Here is a 19,112-nt window from a genome sequence, read left to right as displayed (position 1 = left end):
TGCGGGCACCTTAAACCACATCCACCAGCGGATGAATAGGGATTCTGGTCTGGGCGGAGAAAGACACTGTACTCTGGACTCACTGCAGGCAATGGCAGACGGTGTCTAACTTCCCTCCCTTGGGAACCCCCCAGGAAGTCATCGGTAAAGGACCTCGAAAGAAAATAGACACACAACAGCAAAGAGAGCTGGAGGCGAGTCAGCCGCAAACGGTAGAGACTGAGGTCCGTTTACTGAAGACCAAGCAGGTGCAAGCGCGTCCCCGAGGACTCAGCCAGAGGTGCTGGGAGAGGTGTTCGTCCGGAAGGCGGAAGGTGTGGAGGGCGGAAGTGAGAAGCACAGGGATTGGTGGGTCCGCAGGGACGGACGTGAGAAGCACAGGGATTGGTGGGTCCGCAGAGACGGAAGTGAAAAGCACCGGGACTTGTGGGTCCGCAGAGACGGAAGTGAGAAGCACCGGGACTGGTGGGTCCGCAGGGACGGAAGTGAGAAGCACCGGGATTGGGCTCACCTGCCCGCCCCGCCCCCAAGGAACGCGTCTCATCAGCGAAGCCAGCCCGTCCGCCTGGCAAACCGTCTGTGGTTCCTCCTCCAAGACGTCGCTGACTTGCTTGCGAAGAAATGGGGCAACAGGTGTACCCGCTGGTATCCCAGGGTAAAGCCCTTTAAGGAGTAAATTCTGGATTTGGGAGACTCACCTCAGAGCGAAGCCGGCCAGTCAGCAAATCCCAGTTTGCCTAGAGCCGGCCTGCCTTCCCTTTCAGGACAGAAGCTACCAAAGAAATGAATTTGCGCACAAATCAGCGGGTCAATAAAGTAATCCAGCCCCTCATTCTAAAGTATGTTCAAGCAACCAAATCTGAGAACCAGCAGCGTGAAAAAAGCACAAAAATTACAGGCAAGACTGCTAACCCTACAGGTTTAGTTTATATTCCAGGAGAGAAGATACTGCATCCAGATAATAAGAATGTTGTGGAAATGGGCGGGGGGGAGAGTTAGAAAACAATAATTGAAAATTAAATGGTGATTGTCAACATGCAAGATGCAATAGAAGAGCTAGAAGATAAAGAAAATCCAGGAATAGTGAGGAAATCTCCCAAAAACAAAGAGCCAGAAAAAAAAAAAAAAAGATAAAAAATCCATGATAGAAAAATAGACACACAGAGAGTATGCTATTTTCAGCGACCCATTGTTTTGTGGTCATTTCCCAGAACTCAGTCACTGAGCCCACTGCCTGTCACCTGTAGTTTCTTCTTGCATTCAGGACAGAGTCCTGCCTCCCACCACTGTTTGATCTGGAAAAATGAGATTGCCTTTTATGCTTCGTGGTCACCCCCAGCACTGACCCAAGGCAAAGAGTAGAAACTTTAAGGATATTTTAAAATCTTGACTGTTCCAGTTACTAAGACTGCATAACACATTACTTCACAACTTAGTGGCTTGAAAAAGGACTTTAGTTCTTGCCTGGAATCGACAGTTTGGGAAGGGCTTGCTCAGCTGAGGTGGTTCAAAGTCTGGGGGCTGGAAGTATCTGAAGTCTCACCTCTATGTCTGTAGTTGGTGCCAACTGACAGCCAAAATCCTAGCTGTCGTGTTGGCTGGAGCCACCTTGCGTGCAGCCACTGCATGTGGTGTGGGCTTCCTCACAACATGACGGCTGGGTTCCAAGGAGAAGAGCCGAGGGAGAGAGAGAGAGAGACAAAGACAGAGACAGAGGGAGAACTGGTCACTTCCGCCTCACTCCCTTTGTCAAGAGGAGCAGCAGTAGACTCCACCTCTTGATGGGGAGTCCCAAGAGCGTATGGGACCAGAAATAGTGCTCTAGCAATTTTAGGAAAAACTATTCTATTACATTACCGTAAATCAGTACTATTTGAGCTGGGAAGGGTCTGGTCCCCAACGTCCAAATCTCTATTTCTTCTGTACCTTCAAACTCATTTTCAAAGTCACCCAACACCAAGTCTAGGCCCCCCTGCATTTCTCCTGCAGGGGCCAGCTAAGGAGATGACTGTCAACCTTGCACGGCCCCAGATGGGGTCCTGCAACCCCAGCCTACCCCTACCAAAGGGAGGGTGTCCATTAAGGCATTTTTTCCTATCTAGTTTCTGGAAGCCATCTATCCTGACCTTAGTACGGTTCCACCATGACCCTCCTTCCCACTTAACTCTGACTTGACACCAGGGAGCTTGCGAATAGTCCGTTCCAAGTGCTCCACAAGCGTTCCAGGAGCTTTCCTAGCTGTAGGTTTTCCTTCTCGTTGTCTCTCTTGGTTATATGCTTGAATTCAATCACGCACGTGTCCTGGATTGTGTCCTGAACCTGCCGTCTTCGATTTGCGGTCCAGCTCTGTGGTGCATACCCAGACCTGAACCTTTGGCCCAGGCCTGGAGGAGGACTGTTCTCCACCTGACATCCTTTTGACCCCAGTCAGCCCCCCACCAGCCCCCTCTCAGTCAGGACGTCCTGATCTGCCTCCTTCCTGCTCCCCGGAGCTCAAGTCCATACTGCCTCTCTGAGGTTTATTTAAACCAAATCAAAAGATATAACTGAGTTGTCCAGACCATCAAAACCTACCCCTCTAAACATCAAAATCTTTCTTGTCCTAACCAGTGTGGGTGAAAAAATCTTTCTAAAATGTTCTCCACAATATTCTTCTTCTTCTTCTTTTTTTTCCTTTTTAGGGCTTCATCCGCAGCATATGGAAGTTCCCAGGCTAGGAGTCAAATCGGAGCTGCAGTTGAGGCCTACACCACAGCCACAGGAACGCTGGATCCCAGCCCCATCTGCGACCCACGCCACAGCTCACAGCAATGTGGGAGGGATCCTTAACCCGCTGAGTGAGGCCAGGGATCAAACCCACGTCCTCACAGGTACTAGCCAAGTTCATTACCATTGAGCCAGAACGGGAACTCCTACACAATATTCTTCTTAAACATAACATCCAGAATATACTGGCGTTCCCGTGTCGTGGCTCAGTGGTTAACGAATTCGACTAGGAACCATGAGGTTGCGGGTTTGATCCTTCACCACACCCAGTGGGTTAAGGATCCGGCGTCGCCGTGAGCTGTGGTGTAAGTCACAGATGTGGCTTGGATCCCCAGTTGCTGTGGCTGGGGTGGAGGCTGGCAGCTGTAGCTCCAATTGGACTCCTAGCCTGGGAACCTCCATATGCCTCGGGTGCAGCCCTCAAAAGACAAAAAAAAAAGTTCTCAGAATGAGATTTTGCCATCGGCAGCAACAAGGGTGGACCTGGAGGGCGTTATGCTAAGGGAACTAAGTCAGACAGAGAAAGATATGTATGATAGCCCTCATATGTGGAATCCAAAATATATAGGGAGTTCCCTGGCAGCTTAGCAGGGTAAGGACCTGGCATTGTCACTTCTGTGGCTCGGGTTACTGCTGTGGCATGAGTTCAACCCCTGGCTTGGGAATTTTTGGCTGCCAAGGACATAGCCATAAATAAATAAATTTTTTAAATACAACAAACTAGTGAATGTAACAAAAAGGAAGCAGACTCACAGATACAGCGAACAATCCAGTGCTTCCCAGTGGGGAGAGGAGGGGGGGGAGGGGCAGGAGAGGGAGAGGGGACAGAGGTATGAGCTATTATATGTAGAATAAGCTACATTTTACAACAGTATTTTGTCACTGAATATGAAGTATTACCTTTAGAACTCATGAATCACTCTAGTGTACACCTGTAACACAGAATACTATATACATCAATTATACTAAAAGCAAAAAATTTTTAAAAAAAACTTTTTTCTCAACTAACCAAGATTTCAAATTTTTTGTTTTTGCCAAGACTTTAAAAAGTCAGTGTTGAGACGTAAAGCCAAAGAATGAGGTCTTTGTTTTGGGCTCTGCTCTCCCCCTGCACTTTCCGTGCAAACGGAACTTTCTGGGGGAGATGAACATTCTGTCTCACTGTCTAACCCTGTGGTCGCCACTCGCATCAGCTACTGCGCTCCTGGAATCCGGGTGGCACGGCTGAGGACGGCCTTGTTAAATTCTTCTCGATGCAAAGTCACAACAAGGCCAGCAGCCACTGTAATTAGACCGTGCAGAACAATGAACCTCACGGCACAGGCCCAGCAGCCAGAAAAAGACGCCGCAAAAGAAGCTGGCTTGCAAACTCTTCAAAAATATTGTGTGCATCACAATGATTAGCCGCTGTGAAGAAGCTACTTCCTTTTGATGTCAGGAAGGCTATAGCATGATGTGGCCCGTTTCTGCTTCTGCCAGAAACTACAGATTTCATTCAAAGGACACTGAGCTCACTTTCAATTGAGTTTTACCAGGAATCGAGGTTGATAAGAGCAAACATTTATAAAAACATTGGTATTGTGGTTCTCTTTAGGAGAAGGATCGAGAGCTTGACATTAAAAACATCTATACTAATCGGATATTTAAAAACTTACATGACAAAGAAGATTATCCAAAAGGTATGGTAGGTTTTCATTATTTTTGCTCAAAATCTATTGTGGGGGGTTCCTGCCATGGTGCAGTGGGTTAAGAACCTGACTGCAGGAGTTCCCATCCTGGCGCAGGGGAAACGAATCCGACTAGGAACCATGAGGTTGTGGGTTCAATCCCTGGCCTCGCTCAGTAGGTTAAGGATCCAGCGTTGCTGTGAGCTGTGGTGTAGTTTATAGATGCGGCTCGGATCCCACGTTGCTGCGGCTGTGGCGTAGGCTGGTGGCTGCAGCTCCAATTAGACTCCTAGCCTGGGAACTTCCATATGCTGAGGGTGTGGCCCTAAAAGACTGCTCAGAACACTCACCTCTTAAGAGGTGACTACATGTTTACCTGTCAGGACAACATCCTCAGGTTGCCTGGCCTTCCATTGTTTGCTTCTGGTTTATAAGCCAGAAGAACAGCCAGCAGAGATGATGAAACCAAACTTGGGGTCACTTAAATGGGCTAACACTTCAAGGAAAGTGACCACTAGGTTTGGCGGCCCTGCACTTGGGCAAGGGCAATCCCACCTTTGACAACCAAGAGCTCTGCCCCAGGAGATGCCCGCAGCTCACCCCTCGCAGTTGCGTGTCTATGGTTTTGAACCCCTTCTGCAAGCAGGGACAGCTGTGTCCCCCAGAGCAACACCAGCCTCACCTAATGCCTGCTGCCTGGTACTTTACCACTGTGAGACCCATAACCAAATCAGACGAAACGGTAGGGGAAAAAGTGAGACCGGCCTATGTAATACATTTGCGGAGGATCTTCAGAGTATATCTAGGATACTTAATTATTATGTTACGAACTTCAGTTGTTACCTTTAAAATCAGTATTGCTTCCACATGTAAAATATGTGTCTTCCACATAATGTACCTGTTCTGCAGTTTCTTCAACAAAGTCGGTCCAAGCAGACAGGAAGAGTTTTTCATTCCCAAGTGTGAGACACCAGGGAAGCCAAAAATCGGAAGATGTTCCGTCTTGGATGACTAAGGTACGGCCAATTTGAATTCGTGCAGTGTCTCATTAAACCTACCTTTACAAACACAGGCTAGCGTCACTTGTTCTATACACAAAGTGTTGGTATTCACTGAACAGAAGACACAGTCTAAAATTATCCGTAACCCCCCAAATGTGGTTTTGCGGTTTTTCTAAATTACAGGGTAAAAAGACAGCAGGCAGCGTTGGTCATCAAGAAAGGTCAGTGGAAATGATCCAGGCAATTCCTCAAGGTATCAGTAAACTTCCAAACCAAGAGGATTCCAAGCAAAAATATGCAGGTAATTTTAACAATTGTCAAGGCTCCTTTAAAGTTGTGAATGACCGCGCGCGTGTGGGTGTGTTTGTACACAAAGTGGACTTCAACCAGATCCGGACGATTTAAATAACTGTCATAAAATGAAGAGCTGTGCAGCCACTACTAGGTGAGAAGCCGAACATCGGTGGGGGTCCCCAGGTCACCCTGTGGGCCCTTGACACCCCTAAGCCTCGCCCGTCGCCCACCAGAAGCCTCTGCCATCTTCAGCTGTAGGCTGCTGTCCCGTTGCTTTTCCGCACAGCTCCGCGTCCTGTGTGCCTTTCGACCACACGTTCAGTTGGAAAACCCGAGTGGCAAACCCAACCCCATCTGAGCAAAGGGTGGCACTGCCCAGGGCTCCCGGCAAGAGCAGTCGAGACACTTCCCCAGGTCCCCCCCCACCCCCCGGCCACAGGCAGCAGGGAGAGGACTTCAGGACAGGCCCTGAGGGGCCACACCTTCGCTGTGGGGCCAAGCACCTTAGAATAAGGTTGAAATAACCCCGAGGTCAGGCAGAACCCAGCCGGAAGTCCACCCTGTCTGGGGCAGCTCTTTCTCTGGTCACTGGTCTATTTACATTTTTCACCTATATTTTAGTCCATAGGCTGTGTCTGGTGCTCTTCCAGGCTGTGTCAGGTGCTGTTCCAGGCACTGAGGAGTAACAGTGAAGATGAAATGCCTTGCCACCCATGTGCATGTCCCCCTCTCAGAGGATCTGCAGGGTGTGTCATGGGGTGAGGGAGCAGGAGCACTGTACAGGAGATCCAGGTGGGGAGTTCCCGCTGCAGCGCAGGGGGTTAAGGATCCAGCTTGTCTGTGGAGGTGCTGGTTTGATCCTCTGCTCGGTGCAGTGGGTGTAGCTGTGGCGTAGGTCGCACCTGCTGGATTCATTCCAGGGAGCCCAGGAACTTCCATAGGCCACTGAGGACGAAAAATTAAAAAAAAAAAAAAAAAAAAAAAAAAAAAAAAAAAAAAGAAAGAAAGAAGATGCAGAGATGGGGGCGGGGGGCTGAGATTAGGCTGCATCCATGCGCCTCAGTAGGACTTGCAAGGAGGGAAGAAGTGATCTGAGGGGACCCCCCCCCTCAAAGAACACTCCAGGCAGGGAACAGAGGCCCCAGCTTGGAGGAGGTGGGATGTTGGGGGGTGGGGGCTCTGCGGCCGCAATAAGGACCCAACCTTTTTCTCTGAGGGTGATGGGAGCCCAGAAAAGGAGGCCAGGCAGCAGCTGGGGGGGTGGGGGGGGAATAAGCCCTCCCGCCCACGTTAGCAAATGCTCACATTCGCATCAGGTACCACAGGGCCTCGTGCTGACAGTCTTTAGAATTCTACATTTTGCTGGCTTCTGGGCTCACCACTAATTCTCAAAACGTCTTCTCCTTGCTAGTATGCATTTTTCCTTTTTCTGGAGTGTAAGTGAATAATTTTATTTCAGGATGTATTCACGCTGAGATCATTTTCCAACTCCGTACACCCAACGTTGTCCACTCCCTCCCTGGGACGGGCCCCCAGATTTGCAAATGACAGCCTTGCTGAGCGGGTTCAGAGGTCCTGCGAGGGTCTGTACCTGCGACAGGCCTGTCCTCTGCGGCCAGGGCTGCGCCGGGCTTCCTGCGGGCCTGGGAGGGAGCGGGAAGGGCATCTTCGACGGCTTCCCCGCTGACCAGTGTTCTGCTGTCTCTCTTGCCGCCAGTTCGCTTACCCACCTCATTCTTCACAGTAACTGCCTAGATTCCAGAGACTGCCGGGTTCTATGTCATTTTTAACCAGCACTCCTTCGACAGACATCCAGGATGTCTCGCTCTGACCAAAACAGGGCACAGTAAACATCCTTAGAGGCATCTTTGTGTGTTTTTGTAGGGTCTGGTTTGAGAAATGAAGTTGTATATAAGAGCAGGTTCACTTAAAATTCTGACAGATACAACTGAATTGCCCTTCAAAATAAGGTGTGCTGGGAGGTCCACCGTGGCTCAGCGGGTTAAGAACCCGACTAGTAGCCACGAGGATGCGGTTTCAACCCCTGGGCTCACCTCAGTGGCTTAAGGATCCGGTGTTGCCATGAACTGTGGTGTAGGTCGCAGACGCAGCATGGATCCTGCATTGTGGTGGCTGTGCTGTAGGCCGGCAGCTGTGGCTCTGATTCGACCCCTAGCCTGGGAGCTTCCATATGCCGAAGACACAGCCTTAAAAAGACCAAAAAAAAAAAAAAAAAAAAAAAAAAGTGTGCTAATTTTACACATCCACCAATGGGGAACAAAAGTTCCAGTTTCTCCAACTCTGGTAATTATTTGCCAGTTGGATGGGTGAAAAATATTCTCATTGCTTTAACTGGCATTACATCTAACTACATCTATTAATGACACGGTGGCAAATTTTATTATTTTTCTTTTGGTTTCATGATTCTCATTTATTCAGTATGTTCTAGGAAAGTATGACGCTTCAAGCTTACTAGCATCCTTCCCTATATTCTGGAGGTTGAATGGATTTACTTTCTTTCCTGTCATTTTTTTTGGTCTTTTGTCCTTTTAGGGCCACACTCTTGGCATATGGAGGTTCCCAGGCTAGGGATCTCATCAGAGCTGTAGCTGCCAGCCTACACCACAGCCACAGCAACACCAGATCCAAGTCATGTCTGCAACCTACATCACAGCTCACGGCAACACCAGATCCTCAACCCACTGAGTGAGGCCAGGGATCGAACCCGTAACCTTATGGTTCCTAGTTGGATTTGTTTCCGCTGCACCATGATGGGAACTCCCTTTTTGTCATTTTAATGTGCTTGTTAGGAGGTGTCAAGAAGTGTGCTCAAGGAGTTCCTGTCGTGGTGCAGTAGTTAACAAATTTGACTAGGAACCATGAGGTTGAGGGTTCAATCCCTGGCCTTGCTCAGTGGGTTAAGGATCCGGCATTGCTGTGAGCCATGGTGTAGGTTGTAGACGTGGCTCAGATCCTGCGTTGCTGTGGCTGTGATGTAGGCTGGCAGCTGTAGCTCTGATTCGACCCCTAGCCTGGGAACCTCCATATGCCGCGGGAGCGGCCCTAGAAAAGGCAAAAGACACACACACAAAAAAAGTGTGCTCAACATGCCATCTTCAAATAGAAATCCCTTACTTTTAAAGATCACTAAGCTGACGATTTTTCTATAGATTTATCCAAGGAAGAGGGACATGTAGAAATACAGCCACCTCTGGAGAATACTGGACGACAGAGAGAGAGAACAGAAGACCCAGAGAAGATCATTTTAATGAAAGAAGAACGGGAACTACCACCAGAAAGAATTCAAGTAGTCCATCCTGAAGGGGAAGGTGGTCAGGAAGATGATACAGTAAAAGAAAAGTTTAAAAGTCCAGAAATAAGTGACATGGACGAAACGCCAGATAAAAATGCTCCTCCAAGTATCAAAATACCCTTCAGACAAAGAAAGCATTATTCATTCACGAAAGCAACTGAAAACTTGCATCACGGGCTTCCTGCATCTGGTGGGCCAGCCAATGCAGGCACCACGAGGTACACTCACAGCACAAGCAAGCACTGTACTCACACAGAAGAGCTGAGGCTGGAGCATCCTGCTACAGCCTATGAACCCTCTTTTGGTAAATCTTCCAGAAAAGCAACAGACACAACTTTCACAGAGAAGAAAAGCAATCTAATGGCAGAACTCTTTGGATCAGGCTATGTCTTTAAAAATAGCCGAACAAGTACTGCTGCTATGAAAGGGTCTGAGGAGACTTTGCAGAGTAAGAAGACCCATCATCTAGCCCCTAGTCAGGTCTCCGCCAGCAATGCTTTTGGAGATTCTAAAGTTACTGTGGTAAATTCTATTAAGTCATCTTCACCTACAGAAGGAAAGAGGAAAATAATTATTTAAATATAATCAATATCCTAATCCATTCTGGTCTGATATTCTGCCTTTATGTCCCTTAATCTTGTTTAAATGTGAGTGAGTGAGTTGAGTGTGTGTTTTCAGTACTTAAATGACCTGGATAATTAAGGTTTTGTTTTATTGCTAATCTAATTTTAAATTCCATTGTATATTATTAGTCAATGACATTTCAAATACAAAACTACATCTTTTTTTTTCCCTCCAACTGAAATATGTCCATTATAATTTGGAAGATTATACAACTTCAATATTCTATGGGATTCCATAGCTATTAAGTTAAAGTACTCAACCCAAGACATGCACTTCTCTATACGTTAAGAACCTTATCAGAATCAAATTACATGGTAACGTAAAAACATGGAAGCAGCTCTGAAAGGGAACACTACAAGAAGTCTCTATTTTATTTATTTATTTTTTTCTGTCTTTTCTAGGGTGGCACTCACGGCATATGGAGGTTCCCAGGCTAGGGGTCCAATGAGAGCTGTAGCCGCCGGCCTACGCCAGAGCCACAGCAATGCAGGATCCGAGCCGCGTCTGTGACCCACACCACAGCTCACAGCAACACCGGATCCTTAACCCACTGATCGAAGCAGCATCCTTGTTACTGCTGAGCCAGGAGAGGAACTCCAAAAGTGCAGTTATATATGTTTTTGAGGCAAAGAGCTATACATCAAATGATGTACTATTGAGTTTACGTAATCCAGGTCTACGTGTACAAAGCGAGCAGTGGGTCATGGGTCATCACGACCCCTTATGAGGCTAAGAAGGAATGTTATCTCCTGAGGGCATCTGGTTGGTGCACAACTCACACTGAGGGGGAGGGAGAAACTGGCAAGAGAAAAATTTTATGTTTAAAGTCTTGCCATAAAACATGCATTTGATCTCATCAATATCAACACCCTTGAAAACTGAGACCAGTACAATAAACTTTCAAAAGGGAGTGAAAGTTATGTGGGAAAAGAATTGTATTTAAATCCAAAGATAAATACTAAAGCTTTGCTCTTTGTGAAAAGCCTAGTGGTCAAAATAAGAGAAGGAAGGAAAGAAAGGGGGGCGGGAGCGGAGTGAGAATCCTCAGAGGCTTCAGGGGCAGCTACACAAATGCACGTGAAATGACACAACTGCCTCACTCTAAATCCTGGAGAGTTAACGAAAAGAAGACTCTTAGAAATGCACAGCATAAGGTTATGAGATTACAATGCCTACTCCCACTTTATAGCAGATGGAGGGTTTCTCAAGGGATCTTTTCTTATGCCTACCCACCGCAAAAGTACAAACGATGACACTGTATCAGGGCTATTTAAAAGTACTTCTTTTAAATAGGATAATACTATTATACTACTAAGTAATAGTTAATTACTTAACTACAATAGAAACCCTTCACTTTCTAGCTGTCTTAATTGCTTAAAAATATGCATAGGCAGTCACAGGATAATTAAAAAGCTATTATCTCTGGGGAATGAGATTGTGGCCAATTTGCAGATTTATTCTTGATTTTTTTTTTTACTATGATTTTCTACAATGAACATAAGCTTATAATCATGAGGAAAAAAGGTTTTAAAATAAAAAACAAGAGATCCATTTCCTATAGTCTGACAGGTACACTGGCACTCCTGTTGTAAAAAAGTTAAAAATGCTGTATTAACTATACATATTTGTTTGTCTCTTTTGTCTTTTCTAGGGCCACTCCCGCAGCACATGGAGATTCCCAGGCTAGGGGTCTAATAGGAGCTATATCCACTGGCCTACGCCAGAGCCACAGCAACGCCAGATCCAAGCCGTGTCTGCAACCCACATCTGCAACCTACACCACAGCTCATGGCAACGCCGGATCCTTAACCCACTGAGCAAGGCCAGGGATTGAACCCGCAACCTCATGGTTCCTAGTCAGATTCATGAACCACTGAGCCACAACAGGAACTCCACAAATACGTTTTTTTTAATCAGTTGTTCAGCTGGTAACTAGAGCCCTCAGGCAAGTAAGCAAGCTGCAAGCTCTGAAAGTGTTTGTCTAACAAGCATTTGCTGAGCATCTAAAAAGCCTCCAGGACAAAACCCAGAGGACTAACTCAGCCCAGGTAGGGACCTAAGAGGAGGTCCCTGCCACAAACTAGCATGCCAGCCTCAGCGAGCCACCAAACTTGTCTTACACTCTGAAGCTCGACAGCCACATCCACTTAAAAATCATGCACAACTTCGAGGCGGCGAGTTAAGTTTTACTGGGGGCAACATGAGGACTAGAGCCCAGGAGGCGGCCTTTCGGAGAGCTCTGCAAAATCACTCCCAGGAGGCAGCGGGGAGTGTCCGTGTGTCTGTGGCTCTGGTGGAAGGGGAGGTCCATGCAGACACGCACACATTTTTATGGAAGTTTGCTGCTTCTCTCGTGAAGGTCACTGCCAGTCCCGAGGAGCAGACGTCACCAGGAAGGATGTTAGCGCTTCTCTAGATGCGAGGAGATGCCAGAAGTGGGCTCATAAAATCTCCTGAAAGCATCTGTCTGAAGACCTGTTCTGCCAGTTTTTCCAGAGCACAGAGGGCCTCCCTCCTGGTCCCCTGAGCCCCTTTCAGGGGTGTCGAGGATCGGCAGCTGTGGTGGCTCATGATTTGGTCCGTGTAGAGGCAGCGGGCAGTGCCCGTCTCCAGTTCACAGCCGTCATCAGCCCGCCTCCTGTGAGCCAGAGACTGGGTTACCTGGTCTCCAGAATCGAAAGCTCAAGTTTTAAGAGATGTAGGCTGCAGTACTCCCAGGGCAGCAGAAACGCAAATCCTCCCTGGAGGAAGCTACCTTTCACCCAGGCCTCAACAAATTCCCTCGGTGGAGTTCTCTGGTAGCCGAGTTTAGCCACCCAGTGCTGTCACTGCTGATTCCACCAGAGAGGTAAGAAAAAGACACAAGAGGGGTTCCCACTGCGGCAGCGGGTTAAGAACTCGACGAGGATCCATGAGGACGGGGGTTCGATCCCTGGCCTCACTCAGTGGGTTAAGGATCCGGCGTTGCCGTGAGCGGTGGTGTAGGTCACAGACGAGAGTCAGATCCCGCCTGGCTGTGGCTGTGGTGTCGGCGGGCAGCTGCAGCTCCAATCCTACCCCTAGCCTGGGAACTTTCACATGCCATGAGTATGGCATTTTAAAAAGAAAGAAAGAATGCAAACCAACGGGAAGAACAGGTATCAGTCAGATCTGCAAAGACTCCCACATACAGTATTACTATACTGTGCACCAAGAAAGTCACCTGCCATTTCAGGAAACAAGGGGTGCTGTGGCCATCAGCCACTGCAGCTGCCCCCAGGGGTGCACCAGGAGGGGAATTCGGGGCGGAGGAAGACAAGAAACAGGCAGGGCCCTTCACCTGTGGGATGTGACAGATCTCCGGGTAGACAGGGTCAGAATTTGGTTAAATTGCTGGACTGCCAGCTGGTGTCCCAGAGAACTACTTGTTTTAGAATAAAACCCAGTGTCACAAGTGAAATGCTGTGTTTGTGTAGTAAAGGAGACACAGAGGAGAGACACAGGTGAAGGAAAGAACTGTAGGTTCTCCTAAAACACCAAGAAAGGAGAAAACAAAATAGAACAAACAAAACTGGAAGGAATAAAAACAAAAATAACAGCACAAAATAACATGACATAAATCTAAAGATATCAATAATTTCAATAAGTGTAAATGGGCTATATTTCCAATTAAAAGGCAACATAGATTGAATTTTTAAAATACAGCCATGTGGAGTTCCCTGGCTAAGGATTCAGCATTGTCACTGCTGTGGCTTCTTGTCACTGCTGGGGCTCAGGTTCAATCTCTGGCTCAGGAAATTCTGCATGCTGCGACTGCAATCAAAAGAATAAATCAGGAGCTCCCGTCGTGGTGCAGTGGTTAACAAATCCGACTAGGAACCATGAGGTTGCGGGTTCGATCTCTGGCCTCACTCCGTGTTCAGGATCCAGCGTTGCCATGAGCTGTGGTGTAGGTCACAGACGTGGCTCAGATCTGGTGTTGCTGTGGCTCTGGTGTAGGCCAGTGGCTACAGCTCCAATTCAACCCCTAACCTGGGAACCTCCATATGCCGAGGATGTGGCCCTAAAAGGACAAAACGACCGAAAAAAAAAAAAAGAAAGAAAAAAGAAGCAGAAAATAAAAAATTTAAAAATAAATAAATAAAATAAAATACAGCCATGTGTTCTTTATACATGTACCTAAGCCACTGAGATACAGACGGTTAAAGGGTGAGAAATGATGTGCCAGGCAAAGACTATCCAAATGAAAGTTGGTGTATAAAAAAAAAGCCAGACCCTGAAGGCAAAAATTATTACTAGAGATAACACAGACAATAGAGTTTAATTCACCAGCAAGCCATATGCGTTCTAAACACACCAACATCTAATAATAACTTAAAAACGTAAAGCAAAAGCTGACAAAACTCCAGGTTTACACCACAGTTGGAGGCTCTCAGGTGTCCTTCTCAGTAATGCACATCTCAGCACGTACAGGAGCAGCAGTAAAGATAAAGATGTGGTAACACGACTGATAACCTGACCTAAGAGACACATACACAAGACCCCACCCAGCAACGTCAAATCTGTTACTTTCCATCACCTGTGCAGTATTTACAAAACGTGATCCCTGTATCTTTGAAAGTTAAGAATAACCAGGGAAATCCCTGTACAAATATGCCTAGTCTGACTCAAGATATATAACTGAAAAAACACTATAATCACGAAATAAATTGAAATCAGTGGTTTAAAACCTCCCAATAAAAATAAAAGAAAACCTAGACAATTTTTACCAGCAAGTTCATCATATTTGCAAAAAAATAATTTAGGAGTTCCCGTTGTGGCACAGCAGAAACGAATCCGACTAGGAACCATGAGGTCGCGGGTTCGATCCCTGGCCTCGCTCAGTGGGTTAAGGATCCGGTGTTGCCGTGAGCTGTGATGTAGGTCACAGATGCGGCTCAGATCTGGTGTTGCTGTGGCTCTGGCGTAGGCCGGCAGCTACAGCTCTGACTAGACCCCTAGCCTGGGAACCTCCATATGCCACGGGTTCGGCCCTATAAAGACAAAAGACAAAAAAAAAAAAAAAAAAAAAAATTTAGATCTTAAGCAATCTGGTCCAGACTATAGGAAAAGAGAGGGACACTCTCCTACCCATTCTTTTTTTTTGTCTCTTTAGGGCTGAACCTGCCACATACGGAAATTTCCAGGCTAGGGGTCAAATTAGTGCTACAGCTGCTAGCCTACACCACAGCCACAGCAACACAGATCTGAACCACGTCTGTGACCTACACCACAGTTCACGGCAATGCCAGACCCTGACCCTGAGCGAGGTCAGGGATAGAAACCTGCATCCTCATGGTTCCTCGTCGGATTCGCTTCTGCTGCATCGCAGCGGGAACTCCCTTCCTACTCATTCTTAGGAGGCTTGCAGGACCCTGATACCAAAATCAGATGAAGAAAAAGGCAGTTAAGTCCACACTCTTCACTTTTTTTTTTTGCTTTTCAGGGACACACTTGCAGCATATGGATATGTTTAGATATGATACCAAAAGCACAAGTAACAACAAAAATATCTGCAAAAGCGACACAACATTCATTTTGGGTTGAACCTAAGGACCAGAGCCAGTACTCTTGACTCTGAAAGGGGGATGCATACACTTTACATGTCAAATATGCAGGCAGAAAAGCTGACCCACTAAAACAAGAATAGTGAACCCAGAGAGAAAATGAACAGTCCACCTGGGAGCCACATGGCAAACCACCCACCCAAGGACCTGTGAATCTGGCAACATCCCAAAAGGCTCTGTCAGCAAAGACGCATAAGAGAAAGGCACCCTAACTCCTTCACACCATGCACAAAAATAAACTCAAAATGGCTTCAACTTGAACGTAAGACAAGACCCCATCACACTCCTGGAAGAGAACACAGGCAAAACATTCTCTGACGTCAACTGCACAAATGTATTCTTAGGTCAGTCTCCCAAGGCAACAGAAACCAAAGCAAAAATAAACCAGTGGGACCTAATCAAACTCCCAAGCTTTTGAACAGCAAAAGAAACCGTTAAAAAAAAAAAAAAAAAAAAAAAAAGACAACCTATGGAATGGGAGAAAATAATCTCAAATGATGCAACTGACAAGGGCTTAATCTCTAAAATATACAAACAACTTATGCAACTCAACAGCAAAAAAAAAAAAAAAAAACCAACAACCCAATTGAAAAAGGGGCAGAAGAACTGAATAGACATTTCTCCAACGAAGGTATACAGATGGCCAAGTGGCACATGAAAAAATGCTCAACATCACTAATTATTAGAGAAATGTAAATCAAAACTGCTATGAGGTACCACCTCACACCAGTCAGAATGGCCATCATTAACAAGTCCACAAATAATAAATGCTGGAGAGGGTGCAGAGAAAAGGGAACCCTCCTACCCTGTTGGTGGGAATGTAAATTGGTACAACCACTACAGAAAACAGTACAGAGGTTCCTTAGAAAACTAAATATATAGAACTACCATCTGACCCAGCAATCCCACTCTTGGGCATATATCCGGACAAAACTTTCTTTGAAAAAGACACATGCACCCCTATATTCAGTGCAGCACTATTCACAATAGCCAAGACATGGAATCAACCTAAATGTCCACTGACAAAGGACTGGATTAAGAAGATGTGGTATGGAGTTCCCGTCGTGGCGCAGTGGTTAACGCATCCGACTGGGAACCATGAGGTTTCAGGTTCCATCCCTGGCCTTGCTCAGTGGGTTAGGATCTGGCGTTGCCATGAGCTGTGGTGTAGGTTGCAGACGCAGCTCAGATCCAGCGTTGCTGTGGCTGTGGCGCAGGCTGGTAGCTGCAGCTCCGATTCGACCCCTAGCATGGGAACCTCCATATGCCACGGGAGTGGCCCAAGAAACAGGAAAAAGACAAAAAAAAAAAAAAAAAAAGATGTTGTTTATATACACAATGGAATACTACTCAGCCATAAAAAAGAACAAAATAATGCCATCTGCAGCAACATGGTTGGAACATAGACTCTCATACTAAGTGAAGTAAGGTCCTGGGCCTAAAGGCACTTGCAGCATGTTTAGTTGACAGATCAGTCGTATTGATATGACTGAAGATGTTCAGATGAGAAGAGGAAGAACAAAGAAATTGCCATCATCTGAAGTGGTCAGAAGGCTTTACAGGAGTTCCCATCATGGTTCAGAGGTAATGAACCCAACTAAAGATCCGTGAGGTTTCAGGTTCAATCCCTGACCTCGCTCAGTGGGTTAACGATCTGGCATAGCTATGAGCTGTGGTGTAGGTCCCAGAAGCGGCTTGGATCAACATTGCTGTGGCTGTGGTATAAGCCAGCAGCTGGAGCTCCAATTCGACCCCTAGCCTGGGAACTTCCATATGCCGCAGGTGCAGCCCTAAAAAAAGAACACTTTACAGGAGTTCCCGTCGTGACACATCGGAAACAAATCAGAACAGGAATCATGAGGTTGCGGGTTCAACCCCTGGCCTTGCTCAGTGTGTTAAGGATCCGGCGTTGCCGTGAGCCGTGGTTTAAGTTGCAGACGCCGCTCGGATCCCGCATTGCTGTGGCTGTGGTGTAGGCCAGCAGATACAGCTCCAATTAGACCCCTCGACTGGGAACCTCCATATGCCACAGGTGCGGCCCTAAAAAGACAAAAAAAAAAAGAAAAGAACGCTTTATAAACCATCCTAAAGGTCCAATAAAATATAGATTGGACAGGAGGGTGAGCAGGCAGGTACACACACACACACACACACGCACACACACACAGTCCCTGTAGAGAACTATATATATGTGAGAAAAACCACATGAGGCCAAGGTCTGGCCAGGTTAGGGAAGAATAAACTAGTTGAGCTGGCATTCCACCCACTTGCACAGGCAACAGAAGAACTATATTAACCCCACACAAAAATGACTGTGGATTTGTATGTAAGATTCCCCCGCTTGATTTACCATAAATATAAAGCAAACAAAATGGGCACGAAGAGAACATTAGATGTACCTGAAATCAAAGAGATGTCTACTTTCATACTATAAACTATATTTAGTATTTTTTCATAGAAATACAAAACCCAGAGCTAGCCGTCATTTTGGAAAAGAGAGAAAAGCACAAATGTTAATACCCACAGTCCCAGTTCTGCGGAATCACGGGAGACTGCCTCCTCGCTCTTCTCTCACTTTCCAAACAGGATTAAGAGAAAAATAAGCAAACGGTTTTTGTGGGGGTATTTTTAGGTGTTACTTTCCTAATTTTTTTTTTTGATGTGAGGTCATAAGTTATTTCTTCCTTAACCCAAGGTATATGGAAGTTCCCAGGCCAGGAATCAAACTGGCAATGCCACAGAAACAAGCTGGATCATTAACCCACTGTGCCACAGTGGGAACTCCCTATAATTTTTAAGTTTTTTTGTGTGTGTGTTTTTAGAGCCACAGCTGCCGGCCTACGCCACAACCACAGCAACGCCAGATCCGAGCCACATCTGCAACCTACACTAAAGCTCACAGTAACACTAGATTCTTAATCCAAAGAGCGAAGCCAGGGATTGAATCTGCAACCTCATGGTTCCTGGAAGGATTCATTTCTGCTGCACCACGATGGGAACTCCTGAAAGTTATTTTAGAAGCACATATATCAATATTCATAAATGCATGGAATAAAACTGGAAGAATCACAAGAAACTGGTAACAGCGGAAAACTCTGGAAAACTGGGTGACACGACAGTAGACGGTCAGAAGATGTACCTTCGTCACACCCCTTGCTGTGTCTTCTGAATGCAGTGCCACAGGCATTTTTCAAAAACCACAAAGATGTGAAACATGACAGACATTTAAATTTCCCTTTTAATCTTCACTATCATTGATGTATGTGGAAAGACGGGACAGCTGTGAGTTGTAAATCTTTTCCTCGAGCCTCAGTGCAATCTGTCAAAATCTTTGCAGTAGTAACGGAAAGAATGTATCTTAGGAGATAAATTAGGGTCTTGTCAGGGAGACTTCACACCCATTAGAGGCCAGGACGTCCCTGGGCATGTGGACTTGACCCCCCAATCATGCACTGTGTGACCTGCCACTTATGCTGGCAATTCATGCAAAGTCGGCGTTAGATGTGTAGCCTCAAAGGAGCCCAGGACGGTGCAGCTTCCTCGAGCTGCTGAGCACTCCTCTGCAGGTCGGCCACTCATCCTCTGTGGGTAAAATGTCCACTGTGTGGTGACTGGCTGCTGGACGTCGGTATCTGCTAAACACGGCTCATTCCTTATTCTGCCTCCTTTCCCGAAGCTAAGTCAGCCTGGGGCCGAGTGACGGCAGAGGCTGAAACCCACTCGGTGGTGATAAACTAAAGGACCACAGCATCACTTTGTCTCTGCACAGCACAATTAGCAGAAATAATAACAAACTTTTACTTGTCACACCACTGAGGAACACAAAGATACAAAAATGATCTTTTTTCTTTTTATGGCCGCA

At 46.5% G+C, this 19,112-nt stretch overlaps 1 protein-coding gene across 8 annotated transcripts in view; it reads left to right on the top strand.

Annotated features, from left to right (window-relative positions):
- LCA5L (lebercilin LCA5 like) overlaps positions 1-9,642 on the top strand; it is a 54,865-nt gene extending 45,223 nt beyond the window's left edge. For all 8 annotated transcript variants that reach the window (XM_084992154.1, XM_084992151.1, XM_005670355.4 and 5 more), the window contains 4 exons: positions 4,361-4,445; positions 5,343-5,449; positions 5,618-5,735; positions 8,899-9,642. In XM_084992154.1, coding sequence (XP_084848280.1) covers positions 4,361-4,445; positions 5,343-5,449; positions 5,618-5,735; positions 8,899-9,620 — 1,032 coding nt within the window. In that variant the 3' untranslated portion in view covers positions 9,621-9,642. The remainder of the gene's footprint in view (positions 1-4,360; positions 4,446-5,342; positions 5,450-5,617; positions 5,736-8,898) is intronic.
- The last annotated feature ends 9,470 nt before the right edge of the window (positions 9,643-19,112 follow it).

Source organism: Sus scrofa, chromosome 13 (assembly GCF_054392235.1).
Source record: "Sus scrofa isolate SSC_HxYL_T2T_F1_AM1 chromosome 13, Sscrofa_HxYL_maternal_Yorkshire_Landrace_v2.0, whole genome shotgun sequence".
Classification (NCBI taxonomy): Eukaryota; Metazoa; Chordata; class Mammalia; order Artiodactyla; family Suidae; genus Sus; species Sus scrofa.
This window is presented reverse-complemented; position numbering and strand designations above follow the sequence as displayed.